At 41.7% G+C, this 19,801-nt stretch overlaps 1 protein-coding gene across 2 annotated transcripts in view; it reads right to left on the bottom strand.

Moving 5' to 3' along the window:
* dock1 (dedicator of cytokinesis 1) overlaps positions 1-19,801 on the bottom strand; it is a 176,465-nt gene that overhangs the window by 146,526 nt on the left and 10,138 nt on the right. For both annotated transcript variants that reach the window (XM_071463032.1, XM_071463031.1), the window contains exons 2-11: positions 9,752-9,835; positions 9,340-9,380; positions 9,147-9,202; positions 8,392-8,488; positions 7,411-7,559; positions 6,698-6,833; positions 4,674-4,831; positions 3,808-3,889; positions 3,124-3,259; positions 1,827-1,899 (exon numbers count right to left, since the gene is read on the bottom strand). In XM_071463032.1, coding sequence (XP_071319133.1) covers positions 1,827-1,899; positions 3,124-3,259; positions 3,808-3,889; positions 4,674-4,831; positions 6,698-6,833; positions 7,411-7,559; positions 8,392-8,488; positions 9,147-9,202; positions 9,340-9,380; positions 9,752-9,835 — 1,012 coding nt within the window. The remainder of the gene's footprint in view (positions 1-1,826; positions 1,900-3,123; positions 3,260-3,807; positions 3,890-4,673; positions 4,832-6,697; positions 6,834-7,410; positions 7,560-8,391; positions 8,489-9,146; positions 9,203-9,339; positions 9,381-9,751; positions 9,836-19,801) is intronic.

Raw genomic sequence — 19,801 nt, forward strand, 5'->3', positions numbered from 1 at the left:
GATGCGAATACCGTGACAGACACAAAGCCACTTGTTAGCAGTTAACAGTGAGGCAGGATGGGTAATGAAAGAAACACACAGAGAAATCATCGTTTAGGAAATAATGCCCAGTCAGCATTTGTAGAGCCACTGCAGCAGTGGGAAGCTTGACCTTCCCACAGTCAGTCTTGAAATGCTTTCAAAGTGGGAAACTTTGGCTGTAAAACCCTAGAGCAGATCTAATCCCTGACACACAGCCCCTCTGCTTTCATGAGAAAGCAAAATGAAATATAACATATTTGTACTCCATAGGGCTTCAGGTGTAGAGACTAACAAACTGATTGAAACAAGTGACACACAGAGCATGAGAAAGCAGCAGATGTGATCTGGGAAGCACCACATGTGTGGCAGCTGTGAGAGTCTGATGTGTGCGGAGATGGCATCTGCAGTGTAGAGGCCTCCGAGTAAACAGAGGAAGAAAAGCACGGAGGAGAAGACAGTGATGATGTCAGCATGGAGGAAGCAGTAAAGGATCTCTGTGATTCAGACTGGCTTCAGCGCGTCCGACAAATCAAAACCAATCCAAACAACAAAGAGGAATAAGGGAGAGCAGAGGTTTATACATTAATGGGGGAAAAAAACACAATGTAGGAAAACAGACACAAAACAGGTTCTCACTAGATTTGATTTATACAAAAATGCTGCAGTGGACACTGTGAGACTTTTGAAATAGAGATTACTATCATTATCAACTGCCTTGATTATTTTTACTAAGTGTTCCAGTGAACAGGCTCCCCAAAGCCCAAGATGACATCTTCAAACTGCTGGTTTTGTCCCACCCACAGCCCTGAGTCCAAAGATATTCAACTTACAGTGATATAAAACAGAGCAAAACAGCAAATCCTCACATTCAAGAGGCTGCAATCAGAGACAGTTTGGCATATTTATTCAATAAATGACTTGAAAACTACATCAATCTGCTGTCAGTTCGTTTTCTGTCATCAACTAATTGATCATTTCAACATTAAATAATCCTATAAATGCATCATCTTAATGCAAGTTGATTTGTGTCTATACAACATGCCAGAGATGAGGTCAACACTGTCGCAGACTTATAATGGAGTGTCTGGGGAAAAAAAAAAACGAGAACAAAAACTATTTCAGCAAGATTTTGATCTATCTCATCCGTTTCTGAAAGCCATTTCCATTTCTGTTTGGATGCCAGGAGTCTATCCAAATTACATCATTATGTCAAAGCTTCCCTAAATAGCTCCTTCACTTCCTGTGTCTTGCTGGTCTTGGAGAAAAAAAACCTTCCAGCAGTGGGTTGTGGAGCTGCTATTTCAGAACTTCATCAGTGGCAAATATTCACACTTGGACATATATAACCTCTTGTAGATCCCATTCTTCTCTTCACACTGAAAGGCTCTAATTTCCATGATTTATGTTCACAGATAAAAGCGTTAAAGTGAGGTGATCTGCCAGCTAAACTGGCTAAATCTGAAGCATTTCCAATTATGCAGGAAATCACGTTAAGGAAAAGGTTACTTTGGCTCTGTACGCCGTCCTACGAGAAAGGCAGCAGTTAATGAGATTGCCTTAATTGAGTCAGCAGGGAATAAGGGAGCACTACTGTCTTAAAACCCCTGCTAATCAGGTGTCAAGTATTCAAGAAAAAAATGAAAAAAATGCAGCCACTGTGCCTCTGACATACTGTACATACTCAGAATAATGGATGTAAGTCTGAGAGCAGAACTGTGTGAAACATTATCCCAGGCTTCAAGAAACTCTCTGCTCCCTTATGTATACATGTCATTTATTCTGTTGCTGCTGAACAATGCACTTACGGCTGAAATGGGATAAAGTGCTGCTTGTCCTCATCGTCCATTTTGCCCGTTATGATGTCGGTGACATCCATTACTGCGGGAAAACAAAGAGAGGGATGTTAAAACATTCTGAAGGCCTGGAGAGTGCAGGACGGCTGTGAAAGAGATACAGATAACTGCATGGTAAGGTCGCATTAGGGGTGAGAGCAGACCCAGCTAACCGTGGCTAATTAAGGCAGAGGTGGGGCTATAGAGGAAGAGGCCTGGTTTATGCCCAGGTTCATTCCAGGTGACTCTGATATCTGTGGCTGTCAGAGTTGCCACAATGTGGACAGGAAGGGACGACAAACTTCTGATCTGACTTCATATATGCATTTCTTTATATTTCCAGAGGTATACACAGCTGGGCCTTGACGTGTGTTATTTGCCCTCCATGAAACTGCACTGCAAACAATTGTGTAATGTACAAATACTGAGCAGAGTGATCATACATTTAACAGTTTTAAAGAGGGATGCTGCTCTTGGCAGTAAAATTACACACAATTGGGTGATGTCACAGCGCTAGGATAAAGACTCCTCCACTTCCACACACACGATGCATGAAGAGAAGACCTTTTTCTTTTCGCTGACTGTGCAAATTAACGAAAGATGAGAAGCTAGAGCCAAAACAGCTTCTTGAATTTGTCCATCCTGCAGGCCTCAACTCAAGTGACTGAGAGACGGAGCCAGTATTTCCAGTGACTGGTATTGGTGTGTGTGTGAATGCACCGTTCTTCAGGCCGGAGGTCAACCATGTGTGTAAAGCCTTTTACAACCATGTTTCAAAAAGAGCAGATCTCAAAAAATCAGGTTCTCCATTATGCTGTGTACAGCAGCAATGATGATGATATCTTAAATACAAGCCATCAAACACGAGGCTGTCATTTACCTTCCCTTCGAGTGGCGCTGGGAAAAAGACACTGAAAGAGGGGTATAATTTTCTCTGTTGTACAACAGCAGGCAAAACGCCAATCTAATTAGTTTACGATACGCCTGGCAGCTTGCCAACAGGAGATAAATCAAACTCTATTTTTTCTTTCTACTTTAGCTGGTATCTCTGAATGTTAGCCAATACATTTATTCATCCATGCAAAGACTTTGGCACAATACTTACTTTGAAGTGTAAAAAAAACAGGGCATCTGTTCTCAAGGTTTACACACAATATTCAAAGTTATACAAAGTTGTGAGATAATCTGTGACTAGAGTATTACAACTCATGTCTTACGACTCTTTTTGGAACAGCAGGTTATCACTGAGTCTCTGTGTAGTCTGCTTTACCTGCCACTCCAAAGGGTCTTCTGAGTCCTGACGTCAGCTTCTTGGTGTTGTTGTCTCGTAGCTCCATGCGCCCCACTCTGACAATCTGACACACAAAGCTGATCTTCTCTCTTTTAAGATCCTCACTACCCAAGTCCTGAGGGGGGGGTATAAGGAAAAGTTAGGAGAAACTGCTGATGCTATTGCTTTAAAGTCGCTTAACAATGACTCACAATCAGATTGTAAAATTCGAGATCAGAATCTGTCTGGATTTAAATTCCCATCTGGCATCTGCAACAGCTTTTTTTTTCTTTATGCTACAGCAATGCTAGGCTGCACAACGACAGATCGATTTATAACACCTTCTTAGGTGAAGATGAGTTTGTGTTAGAGGCAAACTTTTCACCACAAACTGCTTCAGCAACATCTGTGATTGTGTCCACAGATTCATTTCCCGTGGGCAATACCTTCCAAAACTAGCGAAGTGCTCCCAGTGGGTGCACGCTGACCCTTCTGCCCTTGGGCTTCCATTAGAAAGAGGTGACTGCCTTGGTAAATAGATACGGTGAGCCGGGCTCTTTCTGAGAGAGCTTAACAAATACAGGCTCTGCAAACGGGCTCCCACATGCCTCATAACATGGCTGAATAAACAGTGCGCTACCACAGGCAAAGCGTGCACGCGCACACAAAAGCAAACACACTCACTGTGAAGACCGCCCGCAGATTATGAAGCTGGTCTATGTCCTTCACGAGACCTGAGCTTGACCATTTCACCAGGTAGTTTTCACTGTGAGGGAGAGATGACAGGAGAAAAAAAAAAAACATGACTCGCCATTATAATGTGTCAGCAAATTCTCTTATTTGCACTGAACCATCTATGATACAGTGAATTATGTGATCAGATGAGTTGCATTAACTGGAGTTTCCTCCAAAAGCTGCAGAATGCTGAGTGCTAATCCACACACCGAGCCGCTTGGGGAACAAAATGCACGACTGATGTTGGATGCAAACAAAAACATTCCACAGTCGAGCTGCTCAACTTGTGATAATTTGCTGTCACAATCCTAAAACAATAGAAAATCCCTGGGCAGCAGGCTGCTTGTTCTGGTCATGTACTTACTGTGGTAGTTAACAGTTCTGGGAAGTCTCAAACATCCAACTCCATCTAGACTTATTGCCTGGTTCATATTTAATCTTGTGTAATTGAAAGGCAAATCTAAACTCATCGTCTGATGATTCAGTTTGACTTCCAAGCATATTCATTTCAATGCTGACACTGTTGCCTTGAAGTCAAATGAAGTCAGAAGCTATGGCTTATAATACTGCAGGCAAAATAAAAATCCAAATATTACAAACTAATTGTAAAATTTGAGATCAAAATACTGAAGTATTCGACTGAGTTTTACCATTGATTTGCAAAGTATCTGCATATTGTAAGCTACAGCCAAATACAGGCCGACCTGTGTGTATGGAATGTGTGCTTCATTGTTCTGTTTCCAGTTCAGACTACTGTTCACAGTACCAACATGTCATCATCACCAAATTTTTCCACTGACAACCCATGGGTTTACCTGATAAACTTGGACTCCACTGGGTCGTACAGTGACATGAGAACCTCTGCGTCCTCGCCGATCTTACACACCACGTTCTTTAGAGTCACAAAGAGGGCGAACGCTGGAGTGGAAGCAAACTTTGCTTGCCTGGTCAGATCAATATTCTGCTTCTGAGACTGTCAGAGAGAAACAGAGGTATCACATTCAATACTGGGCATTCTTCCATAGCTTTCATGCAGGTAGGTTCACGCCTGTGCAGTTTGAACAATGAGCAACATCAGTGAATGAAGAAAGAGACACTGTGTGAAGGTGTGGCTTGTAACTGCACACCGAATTATTAAATATCAACCACTGCCTTTGTGTCTTTCTGGAAATTTAACAAGTTAAGCAAGATTTAACAACATCTATAAAGCCATCAGAATCCATTATACTGGAATAAAAAGCTTTTCCATTCACTTCACCCCCGGGACTGCATCCACGGTAAAAGGTGGAGTGATTGCGAGATCTCCTGGATGTCCTTCAAAAATATGCCGGGGCCAAATCATTAATATTCATCATGTTGACCTGGACACTTTCTTATTGCCCATGAATATGCAATGAAGACCTCTGCGTGAAAAGGGCACATAAGATGAGACCGCATAACGGCATGGCACTTTGCGTCTGGCACTCTTAACATACTGCCAGCTGACATTCAGGTGAGGCACGCCACTGATACGCCACAGTGAAACAGAGAGGGAATCTGGCAGAGTTCCTGCGTCTCTGACTCAAGAAGCAGTCAAGGATCTTTGTGTACCAGGCGTGGCCTCATTTTAACCGCTACAATAAAGTTATGCAAATGTCAAAACTCAGTCAAACTCAGTCAATTCAGACTGAACTACAGGGATTCTGCTTTTTTTTCAGGCATTTTTATTACTTTGAAATGCACTTTGTCTAATTGTTTGATGCTCTTAAACCCTATTTTGTTGTTACATGACTGGAATCAGTCCCAAAACAAGTGAATTTTTTTTCAAAGTAAAACAGGACAACACTCTTGATTAAGCTTATGCAGCTATGTATGGCTTAAACATCTTCCTTCTCAGTTTTGGAAGCTGTGGGATTATGGCCATGTGAAAAGATGCAATTGTATAAAAAATGAAAATGTTTTTAAATGTTTTAAAATGAAATGATCAAAATGAAATATTTAAAAAAATTATTTTGTGTTTTTTTTTCTTGTATCTTCTTGTATTAATCTCTGTGATAGAACAGTGATTGGAACTTTTATGTCACTGGACCATGTTGTATAGTTGTTTGCTATCTCAGTCTGATTTGCATGAAAGATTACATCCATGACAAAAACAGGAGTATTCAAATGGATAGCTGGTTAGCAACAGGAAGACTAAAAGGAAAGAGAGTCAAGTGACATGGATTGTTATCATTAAAATAAAAAGTTTATTCGGCTTCCGTACTGTTACGCGGTCAGACAAGGGCCACAAACAGAATTACAAGTAGAAGGTTGGGAACCACTGCTCTAGATGCAAAGTTAAGGGATCACCAAATTCAGTGTACTATAGACTCTATGGATGTTAACAGCTGCACACAATTTCACACAATCCATCCAATAGCTGACATATTTCAGCCTGGACCGAAGTGACGGTCCAACCAATCTACACTGACATCGACAGATGTTGAATATTATTTTGCATAGGGATGGAACAGACACTGCTGTAGAGGAAAGCTTTCCAAAATGGAGACAAATGAGGGGTCATCTTAAACTATTATCTAACATGAAGAGCAGTTATAATCCTTCTACCCTGCAGTGTTTTTTTTCCTTAATGCGAACACTGTAACTGCACCTGTTTGACTCTGGCTGAGATTCAATGAGCCAGAAAGAACAAGATCAGGATGTGACTACATTCAGATCACACTGTGTACATGTTCATTCACATCGTGCACTAATGTGCTTTTACTTATCTTTGATGTGCCATCTGGATAAAGACCAGAGTTTAGCTGCGGGTGTAAAAATGGTGCCCGAGACGGGGGACCGGTCCCCTCTTTATCTTTACCTTCTCCTCTTGGATGCGGTCCTCTATTTGTTTGGAGGCCGCCTCATGTGCTCTGAACAGGCTGATGGTGCTGGTGAGCTCTGGGTCCAGTATGTTTCCATCTTTGTCTCTGACCACCAGATCGAGATCCAGGTACCTTCCGTGAAAATGGGGGAGAGTTAACGAGTGCCAGGACCCACTAATGTAAGTACTGTGAACGCTTGGTTGCATTTGTGGGCGAGGAAACAGCACACATCACATTTTCTCCTCACATAATACTGCCTCAGCTCCACTGTTGTCTTTCAAAGCTCCCCCTGTTTTGTTCAACTCTTTCTTCTATGGAGCCAGCACGCTGCCAACATGCAGTCAGTTTAGTTCATCACCTCATCCCTGCCTCTGCAGAGGCAAAAGCCTTTTCTCTACCTGGCCAAAGGTTTTAAAGTTTCATCACAGGAGCAGAAGGGAGCTTCGCAATTTTAATTTTCAACCAATTTTCTAGGCCCACTGCAGACACAGCAAGAGCTGTCATTTCATGATGGAATACAGTACGGTTTGCTGAAGCTAAATCCCTCCAGTTTTCCTCCAGCTAAGTGATGACCTGTCATTTTCTATTGACTGACACTGCTGACCGATTCCAACAAGAGTCATTTTCCCGGATAGATATGAGGATAAAGGGATATAAGCTGTGGGGAGGGAAGGACAAGACTAAAAGCCTCTGAAGACTGGATGCTCACTTGTTGCCGTAGTCTATCTTGGAGGTGACCCTCTGTTTGAGCTCTGTGAGTTCGTCCTGTGGGAGGGTGCCGGACAGGATCTGGGACCGCCATTCAATGAGGTCGTAGATCATGTCACGGACAGAGTTGAACATCTCGCGCTTGTCGCCCTGTCAGTGGAAACAGATCAAGAAAATTTAGAACGTCCAAGTCCTCTTTTGTCTGCACTGCTGACTATTAAAAGGACAAGTCTAGTCTGGCCAGCAGCTAAGTCATTACCAGCAGTACAGGACAGTGCAAGTGAATAAAATTGATGAATTGATGTGACCAGGCGGAATTACCTTCAGCCAAATTCAACAAAATTTTGTGAATATAAAAACTCCATCTGAAAGAGCCTGATCATTACTATATTTCTGAGTCCACTACTGACTCAGATGACAAGATTTGAAAAAATCTATTATAATGATTCAGCCGATACAAGTATCCCTCAAACTTTGTTGAGATATGAAGTGAGGCATTTTATCTTACAGTTCATTAGCAACTTCATTAGCAAAGATAACAGTAATGGTGGAAATAATATATAATAAAATAAACAATGTTTTAAATGTAATTTTATAAATAATAATAACTTTACTCATATGACACCTTTCAAATCACAGTTACAGAGTGATGTACAGTAAAACTTCAAAGACTTGAAGTAATAAAATCCAAAACAGAAATTTAATTACAAAAAATACCATCAGATAAGCAAGATTACATTAAGTTCAAAGAGCAGATTTAAAAAACTATATAAAAACACAGTGGAATCCACAAGTCTGAGGCCACCTAACCCTAACTCTCCTGTATGGGGTCCAATATATATAAAAATGCAGCTCATAAAACATTTATGCACATCATTTTTTTCATTATATGTGGCAACACATACAGCCATACATATCTGTGATGAACCCATATATAAGCTCTGTGTGTGTGTTTCCATTGGGAGGGGACAGGCTGGCTTACCACATACAAGTCCCTCCATATTGTAGCCCACTCCCGCAGTGTGGTGGTAACCTCCTGAACCAGGGGCAGCTCGGTGGGAATGACTGTCTCCTTGTGCCTGCAGCGATAGTAAACAAATTTGATCCGGTGATGGCGTGTCGTTTCTGCCCTTTCCTCTCCACACTGAGACAATGTGGTGTGAGGACATCAGTCTCTCAAAGTCTTTCATTCCAAGCAAAATCATCACATGCATGTTCCCTCCACTGTTAGGAATAAACATGCTGCCTGTTATCTGAGTAAATTTAGATTAATTTCACAGCTTTGTTCAAACCTTTCAATTTTAATTCTACAAAATGAATAAATAAAGAGATTTAAAAAAAAAAACCTTAAGGTTGTCAGTTCAAGGACTTTGAAGTTTAGGGTTTATCTTTTTTGTGTTGTGAAAGGGAAATCAAAGACGACAGATCAAACTAGAAAGGAGTTGTGGAACAACAAACACGCATGTCACATCATATCAACAGCAGACCTTTCCACTGAAACACCCTCTGAGGCTGCCGACGCACGCATTCGCCAACAAGCTCCTCAGGGGGTCAGAAAACAAGCAGGGAGGTCAAACTTCTCATTTATTTTTTTTCCCGTATTTGATTTTTGTTGTTGGCGCCAGCAATTTAACACACAAATGCACCAAAAGAAGAAGCAATCTTCTTGGTTGTGAAAAAAAAAAAAGAAACACAAATTCACACGTCATTTAAAAGCGGAAGTAGAGAAATACTAACCCACTGCCCTCGACTGTGGCCTCTTTCAGGTGTATATAGCAAGCAGGAAATATGCCCTGGAGGAGGAAGAGATAACAATGTGGCGGACATTATACGATTTAACTGGGACAGAAGTTGAACAGCTGAAAAACTGAAGCTGTAAAGATTAACCTTTGACTAACGGATATGAAACCATTTGCTGCCAGCCACTCACCTTTTTGGATTTTCTCCTCAGCCTATGTCCTCTGTACCAGTCTGATGGAGACACAGTTACATTAAATGGAAGCTGCTTTTTTCCATGTGCACAAAGACTCTTTGACAAAGTTGTTTTGTTATTCAATTTAAAATAAGGAATCAAATTAAAGCTTGGAATAACCACACTGTGAATATGACATGAAATGCAAAATGAAACAACAGCATGCAAACTTAAGGCTGTCAGGTTGCTGATGCCTGCATTTACAGGACCACACCATCATAATGGCTACTGCTATATATATATCATCTTATTGAGCATGTGTAGGAAAATTTGACAGAACAAAACAGCTACTACTGATGACAGGAAAATAATGTTGATAGTTGGCGTGTCAGCTCTGATCGTGTGTGTCATCAGTTAAAACCGTTCTCACCTTCATATGTCTCAAGTATGTGCACAGTGTCTCCAATCTGCAGCGACAGCTCCTCCTCTCCCCGGGCATCGTAGTTATAGATTGCTGCAGAGAGACGGCGGAAGGACAATATAAGAGGAGGAGATATTACAGGAGGAGGAAAAAAAAAAGGCAATAAAGGATTTGGCTCCCTTGTGGCGCTAATTGTGTGCCACTGCAATGTGTAGTAGAGACATCACACATCCACAGGATGTCCACCCACGCCGTCTGACACAAGTGACGGTTGGGCCTGGCACTATCGATGCTGTAATATCAACACTTTTCTACCGCCCACTGAGGAGAAACCAGTAATGAGGGAGAAAGCCAAAACAACAATGACGCCAGTGGAAAAGAGATTTCCTCAGAATTACAGCACAGAGACAGAGTTAGAGGAAAATATTGCAGCGCTCCTGATGTTCTTGGGCGTTCTCAGAAAAAAAAAAACCCAACAACAAACAGGTGACATGAAGATGCTTTTTAGGTTTTCTAGTCAGCACTACAAAAGCAGATTTTTTGTCTACAGGGTGTGTGTGCTAAATGAACATGAGTCAACAGAACAAGTCAGAGGAAACACGCTCTGACAGGTTCAATGAAGATGCCGAACTACAAAGCAACTACAAGGTTGTCAACTGTGGATAACAGTGGATGGATCTGACACATTTTGTACTTTTTCATGAGAAAAATGCTAAAATCTCTCTTGCAATGTTACAAAACTCTCACTGGTTCTGTCCAAAACCAAGTCACTCATTCCTTGAGCCTAACTTTCCAACAATTTTCAGCAAAATCTGTTAAGAAGCATTTGAAATATCCTGCAAACAAACAACCAAACAAACAAAGCAGAAATCATACATCTCCTTGGCAAAAAGTAAAAACTTCAGTTAGTAGACTATTCCCTCTGATGCCGTGGATTCACATGCAGCATCTTACGTCTTTTGTCAGAGCTACATCAACGTGTCAAGGTCGTGTTAGAACGACAATAAAATCCAGACGGGTGACACTTGTTCTCTCATTCAGCAAAAGGTGAACAACACGCCGCTGTCAAGCCAGCCATGACCGACACCTGTCTTTGAGAAAGGCTACAAGGGCGCCCACGCGCAAACACAATCTATACACTGACAGCATGGCAGGTGACTGCGGAGACAGAGGTGTTTGTGTTGAGAGGACACCTGTGAGGGGAAATGGCACGAGTGTGTGTCTTATACGTGTGTGTGTGTGTGTGTGTGTGTGTGTGTGTGTGTGTGTGTGCACATGCACGTCCTGCTGAGGGAATGCATGTGAGGACACTCCAGCAGAGGTTTCCAGAGGTGAATGACGACTTAATTAAAAAAAAAAAAAAAAAAAAGGCCCTTGCTGCAGGGCAGCCACTGGAGCCTCTCCCGTCATGCTGAGGGTTCATCAAATGAATCGAGCCTTCTCTCCCACATTCAGCTGCCATCTGAGGAGCTGATTATATTTCATTAACACATCAGGAGGAGGCACATAGAAATGTTTTTTTTTGTTACTATTTAGCTCTTAAGCTGTAATGGTGGACAATTATCCAGAACATAGAATTCTCTGTTTTTGTCACTTTTGCTAAAGGGGTGACATCTTTTTATGTATTTTCCTCCCACACACTAGATTATAGCAGGTCTTCCTGGTGACAGATCATCTGAAAGTCACTCAGGTCAACTCCTTTCTTAAAAGCTCTACTTTAGGTTTTTAACCACTAGTCAGACAAAGTAAAAAAATCATTACCTATTCTTCAAAAATGACATAATTAATCATTAACTGAAATTATAACGACCACATTATTTGGATTGCTGATTCCTTACATGAAAAAAACATCAAAGTATGAAGCATTGACTTATAACACATTTTATTAAATAGCAGTACAGTACATGTCTAAATGGTAAATACACTGCACTTGTAGTCCTTTTTCTAGCCTTATTGACCAGTCAAAGCGCTTTACACTACTTTGTAGTAATTATATTGCAATTATTTTGGCAGATATTGTGATTTTATTCATGATTTCAGTTGGAATTATCATGTTTTTCATTTCATTTTCACTTACATTTTTTAAAATGATGAAGATGTGATTCTTTGTTTAGGCTGGTAGCAAACCAGCATGTTTCTTTACATTTGGAGAATATGATTTTTAGGCCATGGCATCTCTGTAGCATCACAACACATATGGTGCTAACAATGCACAACAATGTTGTGACAAATTTTACCTTCATCAAAAAGCAGCTCCTGTTATTTGCCATATTGTCATTTCAATTATATTCTAATTAATTGTGCAGCCCTACAAGCCACATTCACAAACGGATATTACATCAGGGGCTGTTTGGTGTTCAGTATCTTGCCCAGGAACACCTCAAAACACAGAGGAGGGTGATTTAACTCCTGTCCACCGTCTGATTAGTGCAGACCTGCTCTACCTCCTGAGCCACAGCCACAGTCTGCTTGTAACCCCATAGATTTAAGAGGGCAACATAAGGCAACTTATAGAGGGCACAAAGGGGTCATACAGTTACGAGGCAAATGTCTGGTTCATCAGTTACAAACAGTGTTAAAAAATAAAAGTTTATGATTTGGCAAGAGAAAATTTTGCAAACACAAGAGGAAGAAGACTGGTCAGTGGTAAAGCTGAACCTCACCAGCAGTGGCTTGAAGATATTTCATGGCATGTTTGCTTAACACCACCCAAAAATGCAACCTCAAAAATGACAGTGTAATATTCAGTATGTTTATGCAGCCACTTCCACATTTAGTGGAAGGCCTAAAATGCCACCGAGCCTGTTTCATTCAACACTGAGCCGTTTTGTTATCAAAGTGTATGTGCATATACACGTGCATGTCCACAGTGCATTTTGTGATCCCCAGAACAATCCGACGTGCCCAGCGAATCCACCAGAATGCAGGCCATGGGCTGACAATTGAACAAAGACCCCAGGAAATGAATTCAGTGGTACCACACTGAGACACAAAAGGTACCTACAGGGGGGGAGAAAGCAACGAAACAATGAAAAGGGAGGTGGGATTAATCTGTGTGCAGCCATTAGAGAGCAGCCTGGTCACTGTACGGCAGGGCGCGCTCAATTAAACTATCATTAAGAGTAGCCAGGAAAGCATATAAAGCCATCAGCTGCTGCATCTGTGTGTTTGCGTGGAACTGGGTCGCAGGTCCAGCTGATTGGGCATGTGAGCTAAACGGCAGGTGCTGAGAGGGAGCAACCCAAACAAACAGCTCTGGTGGAGGCATTAAGCTTAATAATTCATCAGAAAATGAAAAACTGACCCTGCGATTACTTCCAATAAAACGAGGTCTCACTTCAAACAAACGGGAGCCCAGAGAGCCGCGGAGATTCTCACTGGGCAAGAGGTGCAATTAGGAAGCGTACGCAAACGACGACGCAGGAAGATCCTGACTAAATCACCACCATCAAACACAAGCTTGAAATGTGAGGCCGTGATGGTGCAATGTAAGCGAGTCTGGTCACGTGGGGGTTGAATGACAGCTCTGATTACTCATAAACCTGTATTTGCATACACAAGAGTGAACTCACGTCAATTAGGAAGCAGCGAGGGAGATAAAAATCCATCAGAGGAAGAAGACGAAGAGGATGAGGAAGTGGACTATATTCTCCCTGAAGTGTGGCATGCAAATGATTTTCTGGAAACGGGATAAACAGCAGCATTATTTGCCGGGGGCTCATTACCATACATAACCTCTTGCATGAGGCTGTGCAAACTCGGAGAACATTATCATCAGAGGAAACGAGCGAGGAATCAGATTACAGACCCATCCACTTAGCCAGCACACGTCTACGCCCTCTCCACAATTATAAGCAGCCTCATCTAAACATTGGACTGATTGTAATTCTACACTTTGGGCTTGCTAATAACCTGTACTAATCCACACAGAGTATAACATATCATTACACTGAGATGAGAATACAGTACACTGATGAAGGAGGGGGTGGGAAAAAAGCGAGGGAGGAGAAGTGCGTCGAAAGTGCTCATTGGAAAGAGAGCGAGCCTCTTGATGTTTAGTACAAAGTCTCCGTGGGCTGTAAAGCCTGCATAGAGAGCCAGTCAGGAAATCCCTGATGAGAGGATCCTCTCGGAGGGAAAAGCATGAGTGGAGCATGAGGCTACTCTCAGCCTGGACTGTCCTTTTGAAGAGGCAAAGCAGGTAGATGATGTCAAGTGTCCTGTCCAGCCAAGACATCACATCTCTGAGGCAACTTAGTCTGGTCAGAGTGACAGGAGTTCAACTTCAGCTAATGTGGAATAGCAGCCAATGTGCAAGTGAGTGGGTGTAAAAGTCAGAGTAATGAAGGATCCAGACACCTCGGTTATACAAATGGTGTAGTGGCATGCATGGGTATCTGCCCATCCCTTCACCAACACTGGGGTTCACTAGAGTTGGAAATTGTCCCATCGCGTCTTTCAGGTTTTTTGGTGATTTTTATACCTCTTTGAGTTTATGAGGCCTCAAGCATGACTCAGGTAATAAGCACAAAGGGAAGCTGGTGGGCTTACTTCAGGCACACTCGCAAAGAGCCACTCATTTAGTTAAAATGCCTTTATTGTGTTAGGGCATATCTGAGAAAAGTATGTCACAAAAAAACCCCCAAAAAAAGGTTTCGACCACAGCAGAGTCTTCCTCAGGGCGTGGTTGGAAAGAGAAGAGCTGAACTAGGCCCTGTGAGTGTGCCTGAAATAAACCCAGCAGCTTCCCTTTGGCTTAATTAACCATTTCAACTTAAACAGCACCTTGAATTCACCTGGAGATTTATAACAATATAACCATGAGCACTCGGTATTTCTCTTTCCATTTCAGATAATTAATGATTTCAAACTTCTACCTTAATTACAATTTATGAGAAATTACGTTGGTGCATATCAGCCTCTCTCTTTTTAAGCCACGCACTCTTCATATTCGGCAATGTGATTGTGTTCTAAGTGATTAAACCAATTGGTGGTGCTAGCTTTGGTCGCTACCCGTGTTGCATTTGCCACTGTCTGGTAGTCGAGACCAATAAGACCCAATCAAGATGCCAAGCAGATGTTGTCATTGTTTCTAGAAGTGTCCGTTTCTGCCCGTCCAGGCGACCCCAGAATCTATGTTTTAGGGGCTTGAAAACTCCACAGTAGTGAGGACACCTGGTGTGAGTGTAGCAAAAGTGATGCATTTTAAAGCTGATACGTATCAGTGTGGACGCAGGCTGAGGCTCAGTGTTCATGCTCGTGTCATCCTCATCTCCAGATGCACTTTAAATGAGGGTTAGTTGGACACAGAGGAAGCACGGGTCTGAACATGAGTTAGTATTTTTTTTTTCAGGGGACAGTTCATGAACACACACATTGGAGGAAGTATTAATCAAATTAACCGGCATGAGCGAGATTAGGTCAGTGAGAGGTTCTAAATGTCTCCTTCAGTTAATTGCACAGCCCTAATTAGTGGCACTCCTCATGGTAAGAAAGTAAGGTGACATCAAACACAGAGATGCAAGGTGCTCTTAATGAAGACGCTGTGACAATCACCAGAGGGGGAGAGAAGGGTTTGAGTGCTCACAGAGAGAGAGCAGACAGGAATACTGACTGAGTTTCAGAACGCACTGTCACTCACGGTTTGCCTGTCGTAGTCTGACAGCTGATGTGTACTGTCTTCAGAAGCTCAACTATTTTCAACAGAGTTCACTTTGTGCTCTGTGACAAAAGAATAGTGACTTCAAAGCGTTTGCTCCCAAGCAACGCGTTTGTCTGAAAATGACCCCGTGAGAGCAATTTTGACAAACTGGATTTAATTGAGAATTAGTTTTGACTCAAGAAACCTTTTTTTTTTTTTTTTTTTTTTTTTAAATTGAACTGTAACCCCAGTCTCTTATATACATTAAAATAATTGCCACTGTTGCTAATTTCATGAAGTTGCAATTACTTGACTCTGCAGAGGGCTTTTAATTTGAAACAACTGATAGGGTGGAGACGTGGCAACAGAAGAAAGACACAGAAGAGAGATAAAGGGAGATTTAACTAGGTAATATAAAGTAAGATAGATTTTTATTACCTATTGATATTCATTCCAACCGCCAGTGAACTACACACGCACACCACCCAGGTGCAACACAACCCATCCTAGTTGGACAGGGAAAACAGTGACGCAGAAAATCAAACTTCAACCATAATATTGCCAAAGATTTCAATGTCTACTGTGGATTCACTGCAGACACCATATATAAAAGGAGGATCACAGACTCTTTATAAATACAGGTAGTCTGGGGACTTTGTGCAGTGTCACACAGACTAATCTAACCTCGGATTTAGCACTAAAAACAGTCAATTTTTCAGTTCTTCAACTGACACAAACGTGATCTGAAACTACTTTTTTTTTTTTTTTAGTTCATAATTTTTCCAGTCAACAATATCCACAGTTGCAGCATCTCAGTCATGACGATTTGCTACTTTTCTTTGACTCACATGACTGAGTATCTTTGGGTTCTGGACTGAATTTTTCACCACATTTTACAGAAAAACAGTCAATTAACTGAGTAATACTGTATACTGTAATAAAAGTAGTTGTTGGTTACAGCTCAACTTGGCTCCTGAAAGGAACATTTGTTTGGTTACATTCTGTTTTTCTTTTCTTTTTTTTTTCTTTGCTGCTGTCTTGTTGCTGAAAAACTGAAAACTGCTGAGGTGATCCTGTGACATTCAATTCTCAAGTCTGCGGTGTACTCATGGAGGCAAAACTGACACTTGAGAACGATAATTATGTGTCTGTTATTTTATACACAATTCACTTCGTCCCCATCATGTCTGTGGTCTTGTTTTGTGAAAGACTGTGGACAAAATAACCAAAGCAGCCCTATGAGAGACAGAGGGGGACAGACTGAGAGCGCAAACACATGGAGAGACACAAGAGAGAACTGTGGACTGTGAGAAAATAGTAATATACAGTAACACTGAGCAAAAGAATATGAATTTAATACAGTGCTTAACTTGAATGAGGAGGAGTTCAATAAGCACACAGAACGCCCTTTTCCAGGCAGCAGGACTGAATAGAGGATGATTATTACACTCCAGCTGCACTATGGGTCTCTGAGGCAAGACGATTGGATTCAGCAGAAAGGGGTTCCACCCACACACACATACACACACACACACACACACACACACACACACACACACACACACACACACACACACACACACACACACACACACACACACACACACACACACACACACACACACAGAGCAGATACTGTGTTCTCTTAAGGATATATGTAATTGTAAATGACTAACCCAGACTGACTGGAGAATTACATACATACCACTTACTATATTACAGATCTGACTATATACATCTAATGCATCTCAAGTATTAGCTTTAAGGACAGAGAGCACTTTCACTGTGAAGCACCACCTCACTGCAGAGCCCAGTGAGTTTAATTCAAGTTTCCAGAGGGAAGAAAGTCATATCAAATTTATGTCAGTAATATCTAAACTACCTCTCATACAGGGCTCAGTTTTTGGTGGTGCTGGTGCTGTGATGGCGAAGACACTAATATTTTTATGTCTCAGTTATCTCAAATTCTATACATTCCCATTTAATGCTGGATTTGGCTTCAAGGCCAACAACATGTTTTATAGACAAAACAAGCCTTAGAGAGGACATGAGTACGAAACAGGCTTCCCCCTGTGTGACATCCACCATGAAGTCATCATCATCTGTATGGGACAAACGTGAGCTGAGTGAGGTGCTGCTGTAGGTGCTTGCTGTGTTTTCCTGAGGAGCTCTGCTGGTGGGAAGACGGAGCTGGCTGCAGCGAGCTCCGCTGCAGAGCTGACAGGTATTCTTCAGGGATCTGTCAAGTGCTGTTAGGATAATGGGAGGAATATCGGCCTGGGTGGAGGATTGTGGGGGGGGGGGGGGGCTCTAACTAACTCCTCTGTTGCAAACCCTCAACAGTGACAATCACAAACACTGAAGAAAGTAATGTCTCTGAAGCAGGGTTCAAAAGCATTTTAACAAATCAGAACAGCATAAAATCATTTTTCAAATCTATTTTGGTTTGGCTTTGAACAACTTTAAATAACAAAAGTGAAAATAGCTGTGGAGTTTCCTGTAAACAAACAAAAGTTAGGTTAACACTCTCCAAACCTCGTTGCGTGAATCTTCGATGGCCAGCAGAGGTGTTGAAAGCATTTCCTTTCTCATAAAAGATTTGCAAAGCCAATTTGGTTTGAATTATGAATCGCATCACCCTTGTGTGCACAATATTAACAGAGAGGGGACCAGCAAAAAAAAAAAACACTTCCATAGTGCTACAAGAGGTTAAAATGCCACAGAAAAACATAGAGCTGAAGACTTAAAATTCTTGATATATTCCGATTCTTACATTTTCACTATATTCTGTTAATTACTCTTATGAAAAAGGGACAAAGGGGCTCTTTGAAGGCCTGGAGGTTAAGCTGTAGACCATAAACCTCAGCCTTGGGCCTTTGTTGCGTGTCATTTCATCTCCCTCCTCATTTCCTGTAATCTCTCCACTGTCAACTCTAAACCAGAGGCAACGAAAAACCTAAAAATACTTAATTACATTGACATTAATGTCTTGTTTGTTTTGTCTGATCAACTTTCCAAAGCCCAAAGCTGCTCAATATAAAATGACATGCAACACAACAGCAGAACAGCAAATCCTCTCATTTCAGAGGCTAGAAACAATTTGATAAATGACTCAAATGACCGATTGGTTATCAAAATTATTAACAAACAAATGATTAATCATGTCCGCAGTAATCCCAACCTATTCTGGCATGAGGGCACTTATACACACACACACACAGGCTTGTATGTGTTTCTGGAGGTGGTTCAGTTTGTCAGAGCTGCCGAATCCTCTTCTCAAACTGAGTGTGAACAAAGCCCATTAGCAGGGGATAATTGTATGAATAAACTCCCACAGTTCACAACAACACTCAGGTATCCCTGTAGCACAATAGCTGGCAACACTAGAGGTGAATACAAAAGTATCAGCAAAACACTAATAAAGGACTCGAGTAGGCTTGTTTAAAGGGAGTCGCAGGAAATTTCAGGGACTGCCAAAACGATTCCCATTTCCTTAATCACTTTCTGCTCCTGAGATCATTTCAAACACTGAGAAAGAAATGAACGCCTCTAAATATGTTATTAAAATACACAGCAATGTCGTCCGCTGGGGTTTGGCTAAAATACTGCACCACATCCTGTCACATATTTAAGTCCGTGGCATTTGCAGTGAAGAGACGATCAGCTGCATTTTGGTAACATTCAGATGGAGAAAGAGCTTTGTCAGTGACGTACAAGGCTGAGAAAACATGATAATTAATTTAAAGTCCCTCTCTAAAAGGTTTAATAAGAGGTTTAGGCGTTCAGACGAAAGCCTGGTGGTTCTTATTTAGAGGCAAATGCAGACAGTGAACCTAAGATTGTGAAATACCAACAAAATCACCCTCTTTTCTCTTAAACCAATTATATACAACAGCCTTTCAGCTTTATCTGCAGTTGGAGGGTGGAGATAATGCTATTGTAATTAACCTGAAATTAATACGACAGCAGCTGAGCTGCAAGAGAGGAAAGCCCTGGGACTCTTTCTCGCTAGCAGGACCAGGTTTCTCCTCCCTCTGACTGGAAGCAAGCAGGAAATGCCACTTGAAACATTACTGTATCACAATAGATGAGGCCCTTAAAGTCGGCCAGAAGGAAATGCTGATGTTTTTCATGACGGCAGGAAGATTAACAATACCTTGTTTCAAAAAGAAAGAAAAAAAGAAAAGGTACATGGAGGAACAACACTGTAAAACTCTAACAGTGTACATGTGGAGCAGAGGAAGTGGGAGGGTTTGGGGCATGAAGGGAGAAGTAAAATGAAGGGAGGAGCAGGTGGAGATCTACAACATACCAGATCTAGACACCAGCAGCAGTAATACCTTTTGGCAGAAGTTGCTGCCATGTGCCCAGCTCCCAACACAGGCCTCAGAGTACAATCTAACACAAGCCGATAATTC

This window comes from Trachinotus anak, unplaced genomic scaffold (assembly GCF_046630095.1).
Source record: "Trachinotus anak isolate AG129_WGS33_773 ecotype Australia unplaced genomic scaffold, CSIRO_AGI_Tana_v1 ptg000025l, whole genome shotgun sequence".
Taxonomy (NCBI): Eukaryota; Metazoa; Chordata; class Actinopteri; order Carangiformes; family Carangidae; genus Trachinotus; species Trachinotus anak.